We start from the raw sequence: 22,003 nt of genomic DNA on the forward strand, positions 1-22,003 counted from the left end.
CCTGGGTAGCTGGTGCTGAGGAGGATCAGCTTTAAGGAAGGGGAGAATGCTGCTGCCTGCACATGCACCTCTGTGTGGTGACTTCAGTTGTATTTAAGGAAATGTTTTCCCAGCCACTGACTGCACTTAGCAGAACAATGAGGAAATAACAAGGCCAGCACATGTCAGAGGAGGCTCCCAGGACAGAGCAGCCAGAAATGTTGTGTTTGGGACTGAAACCAATCAAAGCAGCAGCTCTTAAACTGTTGTCCTTAAAGAGCATTCCTGCACTAGGGATGGTCCTGGTCCCAGGTCAGCTCCCATGAAAACAGGAATTAGTTAGGGAAGAAGGGTGCTGGGAGACAAAAGTTTTGGTGCATGAGGTGCATTGCAGCTCCCCTCTGTTTTTGTAAGCCCTTTTGGGGTTTTTGGTGGTACCAAGATTCTATTCTCTGCTTTTTTATTGTGCAAGTATCCCATGAACCTGGAACTGGAAAAATTAATATTATTAATTTTTTGGTACAGACAGCAGCATGCAACAGGTCTGCTTCAAGTATTTTATTTTCCATAATGACAAATCAAACCAGGATATTTTAATGATAAAATCAGATTTTATTCTCCTTTACTAAATCAAACCGTTTATACTCAAGATTACTTTCCTAATGCCAGATGAGAAAAGTAATATTAACAGTTACACAGACTGCCAGGCATTGACTTGAATTTTAACAGAAACATAGTTCAGGTCATTTTTGTAGTATGAAAAATCTCACCTACCCTTAATGCCTTAACCAGGAATCTCAGAAAATGAACAGAAAGTGGCAGAAATAGATTTCACTAATGTGCTGAAGTTATTTTAATTAATTTTTAGAACTGACTTTTTAGATTTGGTCTGCACAGAGTGTAGGTAGCATGACCTGACTTGTGCCTTGGCACCACATCCATCCTGAGGAGGGAACTTTGGCACCAGCTGCTCCAGCATTCCCAGGGATGGCAGTCAGGGATTTCTGGTTCAGTGCCATCTTTCCAACCCCAGGAAGAAATAAAACATTTCCCTTTTACTCATCTTCCAGTTTTAGAAAAAAAACCTGTCTTATAATTCATGTTAATTCATATAGCACAAGGTAAGTATTTTTAAAAAAATCAACTGCTTCTTTTAAAAAGCTGCCTCAACATAAAAAACTAAGGATTAAGCCTTGCAGGCCAATTTTAAGACCATGAATCAACTAGAGGCAGATTATGCCTCCCCTTCCCTCCCTAAATTGTAATTAATTAGTTAAGGACGTTTACAGCTATCTTAAAAACCAACCCAAAATATAACCCAACCCAAACCCCAAAACCAAGCAAAAAGAAAACAAATTTTATGTGATTGGAAATTGAAAGGATGGTGCTAAAAGCTCTGCTGTGTTCCCCCAGGCAGCAAGGGGTATTCAAGTAAAACATTTCCCTTTGCTAATGAGTGACCTGCAAAGCACCTGCTATACATGACTGATTACATAAAAACAATACAGAATGAAGAGGATGTTTCAAGTTATTTTGCTGTTTTAACTGTCCTCAAAGTGCGAATTCTGAAGTCTTCTTTTATTTAAAAAATAGCTCTTCACAGATTCTTCTTGTATCCTCTGGGGATGTGACACTGTGGCCTTCTGTTCTGGAGTCTGTGAAAATTTCATAGTCATTCCCTCCCTGGAAGCAGAAGATGATTTAATTTTATTTAACAGAAAGCACAGTCACAAATAGGGACAGATGAAAGGAAACAGGGGGAAAATGGACTTTTTCCAAGGGCCTGCAGTGATTAGGCTCAGTGAACAACAGCACTGCCCTGGATGAGCACAGATCCCCAAAATCCATCCCTAGCTTCATTCCCAAATTTCTGTTTGCCACACTGCTTCCCCAGGTCAGCATCAGCTCTCAGTACTTCAACGCTCTGGCAATGCTGCACTGCCACTCAGAGGGTCTGAAATGAACTGTCTGTGAGCCCTGTGCCAGAGGGACAGGTGATTCCTTTTGCAGCTGATGTCAGGGGGGAAAAAACTTCAATTTCAAGCTTGTCTTTCTCTTATAAAATGTTATTTTCTGAAATTTATAAAGTCCTGTGTAATTTAAGAGTTTTGTAACTGTGAGTTCTTATCAAAACAAGCCTTTTCTTATAAAACTTAGCCTGCCACTGTTCTTTGGCCATATTCAGATAGCTTTAATTTCAAGCAAGTCCTTGTGCTTGCCAGTGCCCTCACAAGCTCTTGTCAGGTCTCTGATCAGGTGTCTGATTTTTAAAAGCCTCTGAATTGCCCTGCAGAGCTCTGCTCCATGGTGAGAGACAAGGGACTCTGCTCACTTCCCCAGGGTGGAGCCAGACAGAGTAGTGAGCAAAGGCACAGTGTTAAATAAGACAGGAAATAAATATGTTTAATAAACACCAGCCAACAAAAATCAATCTACACTGAGCAGGCAGGACAATCAGTTTCACACAGTCATGACACCTAGGCATTTAATAGAATTATAAAGTTCAATTTTAAAACAACCTCTGTTAAGGCAAGAACCCTGTGTTCAATTCAGGAGACAAGGAAAACTTCTCATCTGCAGCCAGGTAAACATGGACACAAGTTTATGCCCTGACTTCAGCTCTTGTCAGGATTAAGGTTGTAAGGTTAGAACCTGCACTCCTTGAGGTTTAATTCCAGCAGCTCTCAAATCAGTGTATCAAACTAATGTACTCACTGGCATGGTCTTGTCTCCGAAGAAATAAATAGTCTTGTATCCATCCTTGGCAACAATTCCTAAGCAGTACCTTTTATCCCAGCCATCTGGGAACACATCAATGCTGATCTGCCCTCCTAGGAGAGACAGGAACCAAGACTTGTTACATTTTTACAATGTATTGCTGAGGGGAGAAGAAGGGAAAAAACCCCAAACCGGGTAAGATTTCAGGCAGAGGGAGCTTTGCAAAGACACAGAAATGTTGTTAGACTCTGGAGTTAAGTCCTGCAAGTACAGAAAGAGTTTTATAGGATATCAGTTATTAGAGCTGTGATTCAGAGATTATTTATCCATTCAACAAAGTCTGAGCACGTTCCCAAATACTCACTGCTATCCAAATGAACCTTTTAGAAGAACTACATTTAATCTCTTTACTTTCAGAAAGAAAGGACACATGAACACAGCCACTGATCTATGTACAGCCATAAAATCGTAGGCAAAAGACCTTCTAAGGCTTTCAGAGTAGGAAAGGGAAGAAATCAGCCTTTTCAGCAGCTGTTCCAATTCTGAGCCCTTGGCCTTCACCAATACCCAAGAGCATGATTCCCAGCTGAAGCAGGTGTCCAAAAGGTATTTACAACATAAAGGAGACACTGAACTGCAGTTCCCTTTTGCCTTAGTGCTTCAGCACTAATGCCAACCATACTTTGCAGTTCTGAAAAACAATAAAAGGCAGGAGTGTGGGACTATGTTAGGAGAGAGGGTAAAATGAAAAATGCATCAAAAATTAATTCCCCCTTATTATATTTATTCCTTAAGTTTGCACTTGCTTTTGGATTCTTTCCTTCCTCCCACACAGTGCAGGTACAGCTGAAGAACCAAGGGCAACTGGAACAGCACTGAGGGAGTAGCTCTGATCAAAACTGATTCACAGAAACAACTCTGACTAATCTGAAGCATCTAATATGCTCCAAAATGAGCAGAATCAGTCACACAACTGACATTAAAGGACAATGAACTGATGACAAGAAATGAAGTTCTCTTTGTTGATGGATTTCAATTAAAATATCCCAATAAAAGGCTGAGAGGAAAAAGAGGCTCAGTCTTGCCTGCAACCACCCCCAGAGAGACCTGTCACACAAATGAGATGGGATGTCACAGCCATAAGAGAGTATGACTTAAATGAAATTTAAATTAATTGATGTTTTAAATGACATTCTTTTAAAGTATTACCTATTGAAAATGTGAGGCCTTTGCCTGCAAATTCTCTTTGTAGATCAGCTACAAATTTCTCTCTTATATGCTCCTTCTGTTAAGGAAAAAAGAAAACAAAACCAAACAACAGTTACATGCTGTAACTGTGTTGATTTAGCAATGAAAAGATAACCCAAAAAAAAAACCTCTAAAAAAGAATGGTTTTATTGATTTGAATGGACCCAGGCTGGTTACACTATAGAGGACAACATAAAGTATGGTTTTACCTAGGACAGGGTTTTTTAGAAACCCCATGTATAGAAGTAGGATGTTCAGTACTCTGGATATTGGATTAAAAACATGAGCCAAACCCACCCTTCTGCAAGTAATCCTTGCTATTCCAACAAAAAACCCATTGTCTATTGCTTTAGGTCTGAATGAACAGATTAGTTAAACCACATGGAAAGGATTAAAATGAAAAAAAACAAAAAACTATTGCACAAATGATGAAAGCTTTTAAAAAATCATAACCTGGCCATAACTGCCTCCTCCAGGAGAGCTGGGTATTTTTCAGGAGTTGTAACTCACTTTATCAAGTTCATAGAACTCAAGTCGTTCCTCCTGGCTGCAGCTTCTTCCAATGGGGGACACATTTAACATCCCATTTCTGAACTCAATGAAAGTGCCTCTGCAAGGGAATTGATCACGAGACAGAAAATGGATGAGAAAACTGCTCAAAGCACTAAATATCACAGTAAATTTCCATTTAATTCTACAGGCAGTGGGAATCACCTGTCTCACTACATGCAGGTACCTCTGGCACCAGTAAGTCTTTTGGACTTGGAATCTGGCAACCTCATCATCATCATCCTTACAGGCTTTTGAAAGCACCTTTTGGTTTAACAAGTGTGACTGGAGCATCCCATCAAGCCCAGGGCCTGACAGGCCAGGCTGTCAGTGTGGGGTGAAGCTGCAGAATTCCCAGCAGTGTGGGCAGTGCCCTGCCCTGCCTCACAGGGCACCTTTCAGTGTCTGCACAGCTGCACCTCACACCTCACACAGAGCTGCTCTGGCTGCACTTCTCATCTCTGAATTCCAAACATGGCAAGGGAACTCTCCTACTTCAAACCTGAATCTCCTTCCCTCTGACACAAAGTGCTGATCAGTATTTCAATCCCTGTGCTCCAGCTGGGGACTTGTCTTTGTATGCATGGACTGAGCTCTGTTTCACACACACAGTGCTGCTCCCCAAGCAGAAATTACTCATTTTTTTGCTGAGCACCCTGAGCTGAGCTTTACATCCCCCATGGAGAACAGGGCCACACTGAGATGTCTGTGGGCACATACCTCTTCTTTGGCAGTTTGATCTTTGCAATGTAACTCAGGCAGTAGTTGATGACATCTTGAAGGATGTCCTCGCCCAGGTGGCCCTGAATGCTCTAACAAAACAAACACCATTCAACCAAGGGTCCAGAATTTGAGATTCTAAAAGCAAGTCACATGGAAAACACAGACATTGGGTAATCAGGCATGGTTAATAGCACAGAGAAACAAACATGCCTTCAATCAGTAACATCAGCTGATGCTCACATGGTACTAGCTAAAGGCTCTCTTTTTTCTTTTTGTTCACTTTATAACACCAAACTGTCCTTTAATATGATTCCCAGTTGTACCTGCTTCAGAAGGAAACTGTGCCACAGGCAGCAGCCCCAAACAAAAAGCTCCATTTAATGTCTGCTATAGCCAAACATGAAGAAATGGAGCTCGTTCCTGCAGTAAACTGGAACCACTGGTCAAGGCAGCAAATTCAGCCAGGATCTCTTAAATGTTTACTCTCCATTATTTATGTTAAACATTACATGCCAAATGAATGATCCATTAACAGGACTAACATATGAAAGCAGCAGCAACTTTGGTCTTTGAAAGGGTGATTACAAAGGACTACACTGTACAAATAAATCAAAATATTGTTTAGAAGATTTCTTTTTCTCACTATTGGAAATTTCATACTTACCTGCTTGCTCAGGAATTTCCCATCTTTGTATGCTACCAGGCCATTTTCTGAGAACACATAGTCATATTTTTCAATCACTGCAAACAAGCAAAAAGACAGTAACTCATCATTTCCCCTCAATGCTTTATGCAGAATTGTCTTAAATGTTAAATAGCTTAAAATACAGCAAACATTAGCTCCTAAAGCATGAGAATTTCAGCAGCATAGCATCAAGAGCAAGATTAAAGCTTGTCTCATTTCTCACTATGATTAACACACACCTCAAATCATGTGAAGTCAGTTGTTTGACTTACCTGTGGTTTTACTTAACTCTTTGCATTAAATGTAAAGGAATGACCAAACAACTGGCACTTGGCCTGGCTTGAGAGCAAGTCAAATATTGCCCTTTTAGGTTTGTTTCCTCAGTGTCACTAATGTTCAGCAGATGTCTGGGAGCTGTCTCAGCACCACACAAGATGATATGGTTTACTGGAGAGCACTTGGAAGGCAAACAAACTCTGAGCTGTCTGGGCACAGTTAAGGAGGCTGTCAGTGGCATCAGTTAAGTAAAGACCATTAAGAATAAAGGAGTAAGGCAAGAATCCATAGTGAACCCCACAGTGAACAAATCCAGGTCCTCAGGGATGTGCTCTGCAGCTGAGCAGCCCACACGTGTATGTCACACACAGGCCTGCACTGTACACAGCAGTGTGACAAAGCCTTGCCAGGGCTCTGCCACCAAGGCAGGATTTCACCATTAGCAGCAACCTCTTAATTTAACATCGAGATACCTGCAGAGTGCAAACAGGCTGCGATTTCCAAACGCCGGGCAGCAGCTCCCCACAGCCTGAGTGCAACGCAGCACCACCAGGAAGACAATTACAAGCAAGGGAAGAAGGGGATGGACGGGGTTCAACCTCCACCTGCCCTTGGCGGCTGCCCGGGGCCCGGAGCGCGGATGGCCCCGGCACGGATCGCCTCAGGGGATGGCCTCAGGGGGATGGCCCCAGGGGGATGGCCCCAGCGGGATGGCCTCAGGGGGATAGCCCCAGCGGGATGGCCCCAGCGGGATGGCCCCAGCGGGATGGCCCCAGCGGAATGGCCCCAGCGGGATCGCCTCAGGGGGATAGCCCCAGCGGGATGGCCCCAGCGCGGATCGCCCTTACCGTCCTCGCCCAGCTGCTCGCGGATCTTGGCCAGGTCCGAGCCGCCCACCACCCCCACCTTCATCTTCTGCCGCAGCCGCTGCATGAACGCCGCCATCTCCGCCGAGATTCTCTGCAGTCCAAAACAGAGCCGTCAGATTTGCCAGAGGCCAGCGCCTCCATTCCGGAACAAGCAGCCCGTGCGGGTCCTTCAGCAGCGTTAAATGAATGAAGTGCGCCCACAGAGGCCGCGACACAGGGCACAGCCGGGCCCCTCGCTGTGCCATCCGCCCCGCTCCCGCGGGCCCGCAGCCCCGTCCCGCACTCGCCTGGCGCGGCGCCGTGAGGGTGCCATCCACGTCGAACAGGCAGAGCGCTGAGGGCGGCGCCGCCATGGCTGCACCGCGGGGCCGCCCCTCCCGTCGGGCCGCGCGCGGGGCGGGGAGAGCGCAGCCGCGGAGCGGCGGCGGGGCCATGGCGGCGGTGAGGGCCGGGGCTGCTGGCGGGGGCCGTTCCCCCTTGCCCTCCTTCTCCCCTTTCTCCCCAGCTCGCCTTTCTCCATCTTTCCCTTTTTCCATCCCTTTTTCCATCCCTGTCTCCGGCCGCTCGGCGGTCCCTGCACGGGTGTCCGTGCGTGTTGCAGCATGGCGGGGACAGCGCGGAACCTCCGTTCCTGCCTTTGCGCCTTCCCAGCGTCCGCTCCCTCCTTCGGCCTGATCGCGGCCTCCTCTCCTTTACCGTGCTTTGTCCACTTTTTTCTGTTTCCCTAAAACTGCTGTATAAGTGGTTATTTAAGGAGTAGGCGATTCCAGCGGCTTTCCTGGTTTGTTGCTCAGCCAGCGGGAGGCAGGGGGTGTGCCAGGGTCGGTCACTGAGCTCACTGGTATCAGCTGTGTTAGCAAAGTTTTCCCTCTCGGTCTGCAGGGAGGGATGCGAGCACAATCACCGGTTTTTTATCACAACACTGGTTTAAGGTTACAGTGACCCGGGGGTTGTGCTTTACTGTCTGTAGGGGCTCGAGGGGGCAACTCTGAGCTCACTTGGGTTTAAATAGGACTCAGACGATGACCCGTGGGAATCTACCTTACAGGCTTGGCTCTGCACAGTCAGGACTACAGCCTGCACAGCAGCACCTGCTGGGAGATCGCTACAGAAGGAGCTCTGGACAAGGCCATGGAGAAGGGAAGCTGCTCGCCTGCCCTGGATTGCTGCTTCGTGGCAGTGTTTGCAGTCACAAGCCCAGCGAGCTCATGGTGTCAGGAGTTATCTCAGGAGACTGCGAGAGCCGTCCGTGTGTCTGTCCCACTTGGCCCCTGCTGCTGTGGTCCAGCAGAAGGCTGTGGATGGGAGGACAGAAGAGTTCAAACTGGTGTACAGGTTCCCAGGGATAAAATACTGCAGGGTCCTGTCGAGACTGAAGCTGCTGCAGACTGCCACCTCCGTGATCATGCTGCCTCCCATGTGCTACCTCTACCTGCAGGGCCAGGTGTCCCAGAATATCCTCCTCTACACAACTGGCATCGCTGTCTTTGCTGGGGCAATGCTGTATGGTATGAGCTACTTTTTCAGAAGAATTATTGGATTCATCTACTTAAGTGAAACTGGACAAACTGTCAGAGTGGCCCACTTGACATTTTGGGGAAGACGTAATGACATTTACTGTCCCATAGAGACAGTGGTGACTTTGGATGAAGTTGGAGATAGCAAGGATGAGCTCCTTCAGCAGTTCAAGCGATATAACAGTACAGATACTTTGTATTTTACAATTAAGTATGGCCAGATTGTAGACAGACAGAAATTTGCTCAAATATTTGGAGAATTTGTGTGACACAGCAGCTCATTTCCAATGACTTTCCATGTCTATTGTGCTTATTCCACGAGGTTTAAATAGTTCACCAAACTACACATCCCTGTCCATTTCCTGTGCAAAGCCTGCTGTAAGTGCACCCAGTGTACAAAGTCACAGTGGTAAGGCACAGCCCACTGGATTAAAGGTCCTGCATCTTGTGTATGGTGTGAGGAGTGTCTGTTCCATGTAGCATTCAGTAATGTCATAGCATTCCAAGCCTGAACTGTCCTCAGAATGTGCCAAATTACTGGGGATGAAACATGAAAAATCTCTCGAAATGAAATGCAGGAGCTGCCAGAGCGTCCCCACTTCAAACTCAGTGTTTCTTTTAGGTCATTTCAGGTTGGCTGGGAAGCCTCTGGAAATTAAAGCTGGTCTGGTACATCCATATGATGGGTACTGCTGAATGTCAGAGAGGGACATGCTCGTGTATCAATGCAATTGAGGGCACTGGGAAGGAGTGTGGGCTGTCCTGGCCTCAGGAGGGTCCTCCAGGATGGGAGTGGAGCTGGGCAAAAGAGACACTGGCAGCTCAGCTGTTAAGTTAGAGGCTGGGACAAAATTTCAGGAGCCTCTTACAGAAATTGCCATTCTTCATTGGAATAGGAGAAGCAGCACCTGTCTCCATGAAGGATTGTGGTTTTATTCCATGGTATTGGCATGAGTTGTCCTTTTCTGAAACCTTGGTAGAAATGAGGAATTTAAACCCAAGAAAGAACCAAACATATCACCTATAACATGAAACACATTTTTTGAATTGTCAGAAGCAAGATAACTCCTTACACCCCTCTTCTAGTTCTAGCTTAATTTGTTACTGGCAAATAAACTGACTCTCACCAATAATCTGGAGTGTTCTTTCCTTATTGTTTCTTCATGTGAAGTGAAACCTCTGTTTCTTGGTGGGTCACCAAAGGATCAGTTAAGTAAAATTGCCATTTAAGTGCACAGGGTAACCCTGAATTACTATTTCTCGTGTTTAACTTTTCCTAATGGAGTTCTGGGAGTTTAAATTTTGGCTGACACTGTGTAGCACAGCAGTATCAAAGGAAATCCAAATGTTCCTTGGTGTAAACACCATGGCAGCAAAATACAGTGATGAAGATAAACCTCCAAAAAATAATATATACAGACATATATTATTTTTTTGAGGTTTATCTTAATCAGAATGTATTTAATATGTACTAATGGTTCAGTTCAGGCATGTACTGGGTGTAAAATGAAAAGCCCTGGAGAAGTTCAATTATAAATATTTTATTTAAGAATATTGATTACACATTATTGATGTCATTTGTTATGAATCTGTGTACAGTTACTAGTTACACCATGAAGTGTACTTAAGTATTTGTTTAAACATTTATTTGGCACTGTCTACAGTATGCTGTAAACAATATTAACTTTATATGCTTGAGCTGCAGTGCTTTCTATGGTATTCTCTAACGATTTCATCAACATGTTGTACACAATTATACAGTTACTGAGTGTCAGTAAAAATTATAAAAACACCTAGAGTAGTCATAATAAAAGTGAAGATGTGGTAAGACTTCAAATTACTGGACCTTTGTTTCTGTAAAAGTACAAGACTTGCTAGAGACATTCACTAAAACTACTGCACTGATATGTTGAACAAACTAATTCCCAAAATGCTGTCAAATCCAGTTCTTGGTTTGACTTTTCTTTGCTGATAATACGCTTACAAGGACAGCGATGACAATGAAGTTTTGTTGAACACCAATTTTTACCAGTCCTTCCCCCAGATTTCTACAACCTCTCTTCAAAAACCTGCTCAGGTTCTGCCCAGCTGGCACCAGAATTCTGCTTTCTGCAGAGGTTTACAGAAATCCCACTGGGTTTAAGCTGGCAGAAGTGACTGTGCTGGAGTTTCCCAATACCAGTACTTTAAAATGGGAAAACCATGATTAACACTTCTCAAAGCAGGTAAGGAACCTTTTCACATTTTGGTAGTTGTATTAAACATGTAAATCTTTTAACTTCTCTGTTTCTTATTATGCACTTAAAAATTGTAGTCAGGTCCTGAAAGGGCAACTGTAAAAGTCCATTGTGGTCCCTGTTTTTTGGTGCACAACAAAAAGTTAAAATTAGTAAACAAAATCCAGATGCTGACCAAGAAAAAGAAAAAGAAAGGCACCAGATCTAGTTCAAGTCAGCCTTCAGCAAACAGTAAAGAGACATCTAAAACAATTCTCTGAAGAAAAATCAATGAACTGTTGACACATTTTTGATCCTGTGGCTTTCTAGAAGATCTCTGAAATATTGATGACTTAGAATATACTATTAGAACAAAAATAGAATTACTTTGCATTATAAATGTGCAGGCAGGACTAGGCCTTCACTGTAGTGGCTCTGATACCAGATAATGGCATTTCTGCTTTAGTTTTACAAAATACCTCAAGTATTCGTGTAGAAGTTATAATAGATAAATTAATGGCTATTGTGTGTTCTGGGCAAATGGTAAAATAATCTGGAATCATTCTAGACTGCTGGCAGAAGTGGAAGAATGTGCTTTGCATGGTTCTCTAAGCTTTGTCAGATTACATACCTCAGGGTAGAATTTTCTCTGTACAAGTCTGCTTGTAAGAGAAGTCAAAAGTTTTAAAACCCATCTGTGATGAGGACAGAAGGACGAGGGCTTCAGTGCCACTTGCAGTGCTGCAGGTGTGGCTGAGGGCACCAGAGCCCCTGAAGCAGTGAGTGCAGGCTGGGCAGAGCTGCCCTGATGCAGCTGGTGTGGCAGATGCCTGTACTCGAGGGAATAAAGCTGGAAATTATTCTGTAAAATACTGTGCTTGGCAGTGGTGGAAAGCAGAGCTTTCCTTGGAACGCTGATTTGATCCCAGCTGCCATTAGAGAAGGGCACTCTGTGTGGCAGGCGTGTGGCTCCCAGTGTTTGGCCACGCTTTGCTGCTTCTGGATGCAAATCTACCAGGGTCACCCGTGGAAACAGACTGTTCCAGGTCCTGCTCAGACAGTGCAGAGTCAGGGACATGGCTGTAGGAGGACTCTGCAGTCAGCATGGCCCAGGCCAGAAGAGGGAGGTTCTGGGGATGCACAGTGAGGGACAGCTGCATGGACCTGCTGGTGACCAGTGCCACTGCTCTGCCTGGGGCGCGTGTGCATGGAGCAGCTTGCCTTGGGCAGGATTACAGACAGAACACAAACCTCAGTTTATGACTTTACACTTATCTTGTAAGTAGAGAAGACATGAATTAATGCAAACTAATTTCATAATCAGCTGTTCAGTGCAAGGGAACTGCTTTTTACTTGAAGTTTGCTAAGATGTCACTGAAAATGTTCAGGAAGAGGTGCGCGTGGTGGTCCTTGAAGATCAGCGTGGGACGAAAACGGATGGATCTGTCTCCACAGCCTCCCAGGACAACACCTGAAATGAGAACACAAGAGGTCCTCTAGTCATTTCCATTTTTGCCAAATAACCAGAAAAATTCAGGTCTCTGAATGGGGATACCCTCACTGTGGAAGGCCAACAGATGCTCCCCAGATCCTGCTAGGCACACCATGGTACAGCATATTGTGGTGTGAATGGCCTCAAGCTTCACAGCAGCTTAGAAGAACACTGTGGGTGCCTGGAGCTGTTCTATAAAACTCTTGGAGTATTGGGACTAATCCTGACAGCAATGGAAAGAATCCATCCAGCACAGAGATCAAACAGCATCTGAGATTTCAGATGCTGCCATACTCTCCTGGTCAAGTGTCCTGGTGCCACAACAAGACACAGGAGGTTTCTCTGCATTGGTTTTTAAACTAATTTGTTTTTAATGACAAGAAGTTAAAATGTCTCAGTGCCTGCAAACCTCTCTCTGCAGTGTTTTAAATGCACAAATTTTTAGCCCAAAATAGATTTTTGGAAATGTTTGAATGGGATCCCATATTACTAAGCTGAGCTTACCCTGCCTCAAAGCAGAACCTCGGTTTACCATGAAACAAACCACTTGCCTTCTCTCCCTGCTGGCTTACTTTCCAGAACAAAAAATGGTGTCTTTTACACTTTAAAAGTTTGGTTTCACCACAGTTTAGATGCACCATGCCTGCTTTTTCAACAGAAAGGAGTAACAGCAAAAACAGCAGCAAACACAGGGCCCGCACAGTTAAAGAGAGAATTTTAGGTGTGGATCCCAAGGTTCCTTCTGGATACCTGGGCCTGTCTGCAGCTGTTAACAGTTCTGTGGGAAAAGAGGGATGCCACTGTAGATCTGTGCCCATTTTAGGCACTTGTATTTAATCATTAGGCATTCCTAGGTATAGGAATTATGTATTTATAGAACTCATCATTCTTCTCCCTGTGTTTTCCTGAGTGACATTGACTTCCTTCTAACTTTCCAGTTTCTAGAAGTAAACCATGTCCATGGGCACCTAAAGTCACTGCAAAGGACTCTCAACCTGATGTCACAAAATCTCATCCCATACACAGATCTCTTCCAGTAACTTCAGACCTGCAGAGGCTGGTAAATGTACATGCAACAGACTTCTCTGAGGGCTCTGACAACAAGTATTTCCAGAAAAGCCTAAATCCAACTTTTTTAATTTTACTACTGTCCTCTGATACTGAAATACTCACGCAGGATATGAAAAGGAAAATGTGAAGCATTACCTTCACATGTGAAGCTCATCCACACACAAAAAAATTCTTACCTTTGTTTCTGGCTATTGTAATTAACTTGTTTCTAGTTGCATCATTTGGAGTGTCAAATGAACAGAATGTTCCTCTTCCTCTCACTCTGCTGATGAGATGGGGGTAACGAGCCTGCAGAGGGAGGAGAGACAAACACATGGCAGGTGCTGCAACAGAGGGCACCTGGTGGCAGGGCTGGCTCTGCCAGGTGGAAACCCTGCTGCCTCCTCGCTCTGCTGGAGTGGAGCGTGGCTCACATGGTGCTCTGCTCAGCCTGCAGAGCCCCACACAAAGCAGGGAGGGAGAATGAGTCTGACCCACGAGCTGGGTCAAGTAAAATATTCTTTGGAACGAGCATAACACACCTTATTTACATCTACAGTGGACTCCAGGAAAACCTGAGCATAAACCATCTGCACTGGGGCTGGAAACCAGCTTGGTCTTACCCTGCACCGAGACACTTGCCAGTAGTATCTGCATCACTTATTCTCAGTCACAGCCCTCATCTTTTGGAAGAGCAATCTTTTGGATAGGACTGGCTGTATTCTGGCCCTCCAAAGTATGAGATTATAGTGTTTTCTGTTCTCCTGCCTGCTATGTGTTAAAGGTGTGGAGAGAGCAGAGACTGTTTTTGGGATTATTCTGTGCAAAATGCCTTTGGGAGGTAAGCACCTGCAAGCCCATCTCTAAATGCCTGTCTGTAGAGCTCCACAGTAGAAGCTGTAAGGAATTTCCCTTAAACAAGGGAGGGAAAGATACAATTTTCTTATTTCAACAGCCCAGAAGAATTGGAACAAAATATGAAAAGACCTTCCTTTGAAAAGAACTTTAGGACAAGGCAATACCAGCTGCTTACATTACTTCCAGCAAAGTAATTTAATTAGCTGCAGTACATACCTTCAGATATTTTGGGGATCACCCTTTATATTGGATTAAGCCATACAAACCCAGCATTTTTAAGTCAGTAAAAGAAAGTTTACTTCAATTCCAAATGGGACACAGTTATTCAGGCCTGTATTGAAGTTACTATAACGGTCTAGACCCCAGCTCTAGCTCCTCAGCTCAAATGTTTAAACTGGATGAGGTCAGATCCTACTTCAGCACCAAATTTCTTCTTCTTATCCACAGTCCTTCCAGATGTTTACCTGCAAATCCAGCAGCCCAGTCAGCAGTGCTTTCCCAGCATGGGTTGCATTGTTTAGAAGGTCTTCTGTTTTAATAACCTTAATGACTTCAGCAAGCATAAGGTTCTTGGATGGATCTCCAAGCCAGGTGTTAAAAATCCGGTAGGGCTTGGGAAAGAGTGGGAAAAGAGTTGTGGAACATGTTAACAGGCAAATCACTATAAATTAAGAAAAGCAAGGCATCACACTGGCAGTTCAAACATGGTGTATGAAAAGGCATGCACCAATCTCACCAACCACCCTTATTTGTGCTGTAAAGGAAAATCCCATTTGCTGAGCTGAAACATAGGGTAATTACTTCATGCTTCTCATTTAATGCACTCTGCCTTGCTACTCTGATGTCTCATTGGAACACAGCTACAGATGACAGGAAATCAGCATCATCTATACAGACTTTACATCAAGCTTTATCTTCTTCCCCTTAATTTGACTTTTCATTTATTACATCTAAAATGTCATTAGTGCAAAGAAGAAATTTTGCTGACAGAATCTGTAATGCTGACATACAAGCTCTGAAATTCCCAAGTTGCCCTACAGGAGAAGGTGTCAGTTTGTGGTTGGATTTTGTACTGAAGGTTTATTTCATTAGGCTTAACCCAGTTCTCCTCTCCCCCCCACCAGCTTTATGACCTTGGTGACTGATAACAACTGGAATAAAAGTGAAGAGGTGATGGTAACTGTTGTGTGAGCACACAGTAAGTTTCTGTAAAACAGAAGCCCCATCCAGCTGGAGGAAACCTTGTCCCTTCCAAGGATGTCACAGTCACTCCTCAGGGGGTCACCAACCAGCACAGAGTCCAAGTTTCATTAAAAATCTTACAGCATTTGGCCTGAACTCCTCTTTGTGGAAAAATCCTCCTGTCATCATCTTCTTACTGAATGTGACCACATCAGCTGGGTCATCCAGGCCCCAGTGCTCGTGTGCCCAGAATTTTCCTGTGCAGCCGCCTCCTGTCTGCACCTCGTCCACCAGGAAAGCACAGCCATGCTGCAGAGACACACGAGAGCAGCAGGGAGTGTGAGCCCCCTTCCCAGACCAGAACCACCTCCCTCAGTGAGCACATCAACACAAGCCAGTCACAGGCTACACCCCTCCTTCCTCTCCCTTCACTCCCCTCCTTGACCCCTCCACCAATGCCACTCATGTGTCAGATTTCACAATCAAAAATTCAGCTCTTTTTGCAGGAAGGCACTAGAAATTTGTTTTCTACCCATACTCATCAAGTACATGTTTTTATGTAGTCTTGAGCATTTCTAGAGGATACCTGAAAACACCTGGGAGGAGCAGAGGTGGCATTTTCAAAGCCCCTGAGGGAAGCAGAGTGTCATTTCTAGGGACTTTGTTTGTTGGAAATATGAAGTCTCTGTGTCCAGTCAGAGCTGGGCATTATGTGGCACAGAGGCAGTACCAGCAGCATGAGCTGGTCTTTTTTGGGGGGCATGAAAAGCTGCCTTTTCAGACAATTGTGCTGAAAGAGCTACTGGTGAGCTGGCAATGTGGGGTTTTTATGTGAAGGACTATTTTGTCCAAACTTTGTGACAGGGAGAGCAAGCTATATCATAATTCTGTATTTAAAAACAATGGGTAAGTACTTTTGGCAGTATCTCTTCAGCACACAGATGTTTTGAGGGTGAAAAAAAGCATGAAGTATTACTGAGGGTCATAGCTTCTAAATAGGTAACTTTACATTCCAAATATCAAGACATCTGTCCTTTTCATTGTTTTATTGGAACATCAGCACTATGGCTGGTCTCAAGTTGAGTTTCAGGGCGGGTTTTTTTTTGCAATTAAAACCATGTAATTAAAAATTTATACTTTTCACAACCTGCTTCTTCAGAAACTGAACCTCCTCAACCAACAAGCATGATCATTTAAAGAACACACCTGCAGAATTCATAGCTAATAAATCAGAGTAATTTCTCTCTCACTTTAAAATTAGAAGATTATTTATTGGACTGAGGAAAGCATTAGTGTGAATCAAATGGAAGAGAGCAGGGATTGCTGCTATGTGGTACACACCTACCCTGACTGCTGCTAAGGAGGCCTGTGAGACCCTCCAAGAGCCTGGGGCAGGGCAAAGCCTCTGGAGACACCCACAATGTGTGGGTGCATGTTTCAGCTACCCCTGAGTACCCAGAGAAATGTTTTATTACCTTCCTGGCAATATCTCTTAGCTTTCTGAAGAAGTCATCTGAAGCATGATTGTCCCCACCCTCTGACTGTATTGGTTCCACAATGATTCCAGCCACAATCTTCTTCTTTTTCCTGTACTTTACAATCAGGTCTTCCACCTGCAAATCAAACACTTATGAATGTACATCTTCCTTCCAGAACATTTGTACATTTCCTCCCAGCTGGATGAAATCTCATCAGAACCTCAACTTTGCATGGAAATTCCTGGCTATAAAGGAACCAGGAGGTACAAAGGATTAACAAGTGGTTTCCTCCAGCATTTACCACTGCCTTCTTGTTCCTGAATGTTTTAAACCATGTCCTAATCACACTGTAACTAGCTGCACATTGATCTGCAGTGTTGTGAAAGCTCTAGCCAGGTTCAGCTGGCAGTGTGCTGAGCACCACTGCAGCTCACTGGGCCACTGCTGTCATTCTACCTAAGTGATATGGGATAGGTTTTGAGTCAGAAACTAAAACTGTGCTAATGCATTAGAAAAAGTAATCTGGAAAATTCACTTTTTCCAGTCACCCACTTCAGATACATTAAAATTAATCAGATGAAATAGTGCAAAAATCCTGTTGTTGTAAGGGGCTGACAGATAATTCTCATTAACCTCCTAGTGCCAGTTGCTGCAATTAATGTTGTGTTTGTGCTTGAAATCCCTCTCACAGCCCTCAGGGCCACAGCCCCTGCAGGCTGTGCAAAGCAACGATTTCCAAAGGGGGCCAGTAAGCCCAGCACAGACCTGCTAAGAAAATGTTTGGCTTTTTGGTTTGCTTGTTTGTTTGTAAAATAATGGCACACAGCATTGCACTTCTCCCAGCAAAGCTACCCTGGGGCAGCCCAGGGAGTGCATTTGCTGTGCTCTCTGAAGTGAGGCAGGTCTGGCTAAGTGGACTCACAGGTCCACCCCTGCACAATCAGAGCTTTATGCCAGAAGCTGCATGGAGAAGCTGGAAAGGCTGAAATACTCTTAGAGGCCCTCTCTGCAGAGAGGGTTATCCACAGTCATCCACACTGTGCTCTCTCTCAGCCCTTTGGCAAGAGCTGGCAGGTGAGTTCACTGTGTTACAACCAAGTTCTGAGGGTGAAATTTCACTTTGGTGTCACTCTTGCAGCCCTGAATTCCCAGTGAGCTGGCAGGGAGAAAGGTCTGACTGTAAACAACAGTGAATGCTGCTCCAATCACAGGCTGTTCCAATCCCTGAAAACATTCTTTTAGTGAAAAGCACTAATCCTACCAACACTATTCATTATTTCAAATCAACAACAACAGAAAGCTGCCAGGGAATTTTTTACCTCCTCTAAACAACGGGCTTCTTCCTGTTGATTCTCTTTCACAAAGTCTTCCAGGGGATATTTTAGCCTTGGAAATGGAGCAATAGGCCAGTCCAGTGAGGGAATGTCCAGTTTGTGAATTGCTTTAGAGTGAGTTGTAGCCAAGCAACCTAAGCCCAGAGAAGGAAAAATTAAAATAATACCCATCTAGGACCAATACAAGAAAAAAGCCACCAAGAGATGAAATGGCCTGATTGTAGAATTCTTTTAACTTCTCTGTGTTTTTACTGTCTTCTGAAATAACGGTTAATTGGATTTAGTCAGGCTTAAATGGATTGCTCTAGATCTTAAGCATCAGTTTCCACATGCACTATGTTCCAGAAGAGCAGGAGAACCTCTGTCAGTCTGAACAGGTTGCTCAGACAAGGTGGTTTCATCCCTCCAAAGACACAAAGCTCACAGTTACAGCACTCTCAGGTAACATGCTTAGAACAAGGACTGAGCTGATATAAACCAGTAAAAGTGAGTGACAGCATGTTTTGGTGATTTTCCCCCAGGAATTATATTTTCATGAGTACAGACAGGAAACTGCACATTCAGAATGAAAATAAGAGCCTGTCTGAAAAGAACTTTTTAAAAACCACAAAATCAATTCCTACTGTCACTCAACCATTCCAGTGCTGGTGGGGCTTCCAAGGCAAGCCTTAATGAACCTGCAGCTTCTGCAGTGGTGCTGTGTGTGTAAGGACAAGCACAGTGAGCTGAGGGGGACAAGGGACAGCTTACCCAGGGTCCTGCCGTGGAAGCCGCCCATGAAGGAGAGCATGGCGTAGTCAGGGCAGCCAGGGGGCTGCAAGCAGAGCACACAGCGGGGTCAGCCAGGGAAAAACATCCCCCCACTGCCCCCTGAGCTCCTCTTCCACCAGGCACCACAAATTGCTCCAGCCTCCCCCCTTCAGCACACACAGTGGTGACCCCAGCCCTGGCCTCAGGTCCCAAACCCCGGGGTGAACAGGGATAAATCCTTGGTGTGTCCTGGCAGCACTGCCCAGCTGAGCTCAGGCAAGGCTGAGCCTGCAGCACAGTCCCCCCTTTGTAGGCAAATTAGGAGCACATGTTTGTGGGGTGGCTGTGCCTGGGGGTGGCCTGGGGGCTCAGAGAGGAGAGGCTGGGGCTCCCCTGTGCTGACCCCCATGCATTCCTGATGGCTCCCTGATCTTTGTGGGGAGCAGTCTGTATTTCACCATTTCCTAAATGTACAAAGCCCAGATTCCACTTCACTTGTAGCAAACCAAACTCTTCCTCCCAATCTTCCCTTCCAAGCCCAAACCACTGGTACATTGTAGGTGTGGTAAAGAACAAATGTTACCTGGTTAATCATGCAGGATTCCAGTTCTTCTTTTGTGACATTATTATGGCCCCTCTCCTTGTTCTGCAAAAAAATCCAAACAACCCAACATGAGTGTTCCTGTAGTTGTAAGCAAGGCATTTATGGCTGAACCACAAACCAGGAATGCTGGTATTCAAAACTGGATTCAAGGAAGACCCTGACTATAGCTTTCACATGCTGCCTACAATCTGCATTTTCTTTATTTCCTTTACTTTATAACTTCTAAAGTTGTGTCAATATAAAGTAAAAGCTTAGACAAAGAGGTTTTAATAAAGATTTTATGCTAGATTGCACATAAACAACATAATGAGCAAGACAACCTCCAAGCCTCATTTTGTTTTGCAATAACAATTCTGATTATGAGTAAGTACTCATTTCTACATCTAAACCTATAAAAATACCTTAATGTTTTACTTACTCTGTACCACATGAATATTGCTTTAAAGGCATTTTCATTAGAGCAGGATCCACAAGACATGGTCATCACCTGTGACAAACCCTTAGGAGCCACCTGTCAGCAAAGACAGAAAAATTACTCTTGAAATACTGAACACAAGTATAGTGCAAAATGATAATAACAGTGGTGATAAGAATAGTGATCAGTCCTCAGGTATCTCAAACTTACTGATAGCAAAGACTCCTTCAGTTTTTCTGTAAAGTTCTCTGGAGGTAAAATGCCTAGGGCAGGTCTGTTGATAAAAGTGCTCTAAAAAGACAAAGGAAGAGGAATTGTTAGGTCTTACTATCACATGGAAAACATGTCAATATCAAAGCAGTTCCATTTTATTCTAATCATAAATACCAGGCAGAAATCTGTATCATGGCACACGTGGTTTTAAGGTAGAGATTACTATTCCTGCCTTAGCATATGTTTTTCTGTCCAATCCTCATTACTTTATTCTTGCAGGATACCTTAGGAAAGTTGCATGCTAACTCACCCTGACATTTCCTCTTCAATATTGCCATTTTAGCTGCTCAATCTCCATTTGCCTTATACACAGGAAATATGCTTTAAAATCTTTATGACTTGCTTTCAGTTTGAGTAGCTAAATTCAGTTAGGATAGCAGCATTTCCATCCCTACTGAGCTTCAAGACAGACCATTTTGGAACCCTGGGAAGGTGGAGCCAGGCTCCAGGCTCTTCAGTGGAAGATGAGAAGCCATGGGCATGAATTAAAGCATGACAAGTACAGATTTGGGTATAGGGAAAAGGTTTTGCAGGTTTTGCAATGAAACAGGCTGCTCTTTTGGAGGTCTTCAAGGTCCCAGATAAAACCCTGAGCACCCTGGTCTCATCTCACAGCCACCCATCTTGGAGCAGGAGGTTGGCCAAGACACCACCTGAGGTCTCTTCCAAGCTCAGTGGTGCTGTGAACTGGCCACATCAGGATTCCCAACTTTGGGAAAGGTAATTTTGGTGTCAGGGAACAGCAGCCTGCAGCCCACATAGGGGTTTCTAGGGAGCAGCTCTGGAAAAAGCCCCTCAGCCTCCCCAGTCCACTAATGGAGATGAATGTCACATTTATGCAATTAATTTAAATTGTGTCATGGATTAAAATCGATTCATTGCTGCTCTTGGTCTTTGTGGGTAATCTTATTTGATTCATACCGTGCTACTCTTTATTTTAAATTACATTTTCTCAGAGAAGGACAAGCTCAATAAATTTGCCAACTGCCAAGCAGCTTTATTTGCCCTTTTCTTTTGTTTGTTGTTTTTCTTGTTGAACAAGTAATGGCTGAAATTAAAGGCTGAGCTTTGATAAGTTAAGCCTCAATGGGTCTCCAGAGGGGACACACAGCCTCCCCCAAAACACTTGTATTTTCAGTGCAGCTCAAGTTTGCTCATTTATCAGCATCCTTCAGTGCTTCTCCTCAGCACAAATATTTATTCCAAGGGGTGTAAGTGGTCACACTGCACCTGCAAGGACATTTCACCAGGATTCCTAGGGAAAACCAAGTATCACACAGGACAGAACACTGGATGTGCTTGGACTTTGTGAATTAAGTGTCTTACTTCCAAAACACTGTTCCAACAGACTCAAGCTTAAAACAAAAGCTAAGCAAGCATGTTAATGACAGGCTAACACAAAGCTTTTGTTTAGTAGCTATGAGAAATTGTACTTGACTTTTTATCTCAGTTCAGAAGTAAATTTTCATATCAAGTTCAAAAGAGAAGACCACACATTTGTTGTGGATTTGATTATGGGTTGTCACAGTCAATTGACAACATTTGCCATTAAGCAGAAGAGAGTATTTTTCTTCTGTAGTTAATGAGCTACCCAGAGCTGAGAAAAATAGCACATTGACATCAAGCTGCTGTGGGCTCAAATAAACAGATGCACATTCTGTGTTTACAGCTGGCTGCAGAGAGGGTATGTGGAGCATGACAGACAAACCAGATAAAAAGGTCTCTCCAGGAAAACACCCACCCCTTTGCTAACACTAAGGGAAGTTGTGCCACTCGTGTGGGACTTT

At 44.2% G+C, this 22,003-nt stretch overlaps 3 protein-coding genes across 6 annotated transcripts in view; 1 reads left to right on the top strand and 2 right to left on the bottom strand.

Moving 5' to 3' along the window:
* Positions 1-522: 522 nt before the first annotated feature.
* Positions 523-7,460, bottom strand: PMM2 (phosphomannomutase 2). The gene is made up of 8 exons (XM_071444269.1): positions 7,335-7,460; positions 7,027-7,138; positions 5,882-5,958; positions 5,215-5,306; positions 4,456-4,555; positions 3,907-3,982; positions 2,695-2,810; positions 523-1,662 (listed from the first exon to the last, which is right to left on the bottom strand). Exons 1-8 carry the CDS (start codon positions 7,398-7,400, stop codon positions 1,558-1,560), a joined length of 744 nt encoding a protein of 247 aa, XP_071300370.1. The 5' UTR covers positions 7,401-7,460; the 3' UTR covers positions 523-1,557.
* Positions 7,461-7,479: 19 nt separating this feature from the next.
* TMEM186 (transmembrane protein 186) lies at positions 7,480-9,012 on the top strand. The gene is made up of 2 exons (XM_071444697.1): positions 7,480-7,488; positions 8,060-9,012. The coding sequence occupies exons 1-2, from the start codon at positions 7,480-7,482 to the stop codon at positions 8,831-8,833; spliced, it is 783 nt and encodes a 260-aa protein (XP_071300798.1). The 3' UTR covers positions 8,834-9,012.
* A 1,077-nt stretch (positions 9,013-10,089) lies between these two features.
* Positions 10,090-22,003, bottom strand: part of ABAT (4-aminobutyrate aminotransferase) — a 49,797-nt gene continuing 37,883 nt past the window's right edge. For all 4 annotated transcript variants that reach the window (XM_071444262.1, XM_071444263.1, XM_071444261.1 and 1 more), the window contains 10 exons: positions 20,154-20,234; positions 19,947-20,039; positions 19,508-19,570; positions 18,925-18,988; positions 18,160-18,308; positions 16,838-16,975; positions 15,504-15,671; positions 14,645-14,791; positions 13,520-13,631; positions 10,090-12,251 (listed from right to left, as the gene is read on the bottom strand). In XM_071444262.1, coding sequence (XP_071300363.1) covers positions 12,130-12,251; positions 13,520-13,631; positions 14,645-14,791; positions 15,504-15,671; positions 16,838-16,975; positions 18,160-18,308; positions 18,925-18,988; positions 19,508-19,570; positions 19,947-20,039; positions 20,154-20,234 — 1,137 coding nt within the window. In that variant the 3' untranslated portion in view covers positions 10,090-12,129. The remainder of the gene's footprint in view (positions 12,252-13,519; positions 13,632-14,644; positions 14,792-15,503; positions 15,672-16,837; positions 16,976-18,159; positions 18,309-18,924; positions 18,989-19,507; positions 19,571-19,946; positions 20,040-20,153; positions 20,235-22,003) is intronic.

The sequence above is a fragment of the Agelaius tricolor genome, unplaced genomic scaffold, assembly GCF_023055355.1.
Source record: "Agelaius tricolor isolate 1412-34295 unplaced genomic scaffold, bAgeTri1.0.p SCAF_19, whole genome shotgun sequence".
In the NCBI taxonomy this organism is placed as follows: Eukaryota; Metazoa; Chordata; class Aves; order Passeriformes; family Icteridae; genus Agelaius; species Agelaius tricolor.

Coding starts and splice junctions, on each gene's coding strand:
- PMM2 (XM_071444269.1), bottom strand. CDS start 7,400: ATGGCGGCGCCGCCCTCAGCGCTCTGCCTGTTCGACGTGGATGGCACC. Junction 5,307..5,881: donor GGAAATTCCTGAGCAAGCAG/GTAAGTATGAAA, acceptor TTGTTTTGTTAG/AGCATTCAGGGCCACCTGGG. Junction 1,663..2,694: donor TCGGAGACAAGACCATGCCA/GTGAGTACATTA, acceptor TTCTGCTTCCAG/GGAGGGAATGACTATGAAAT.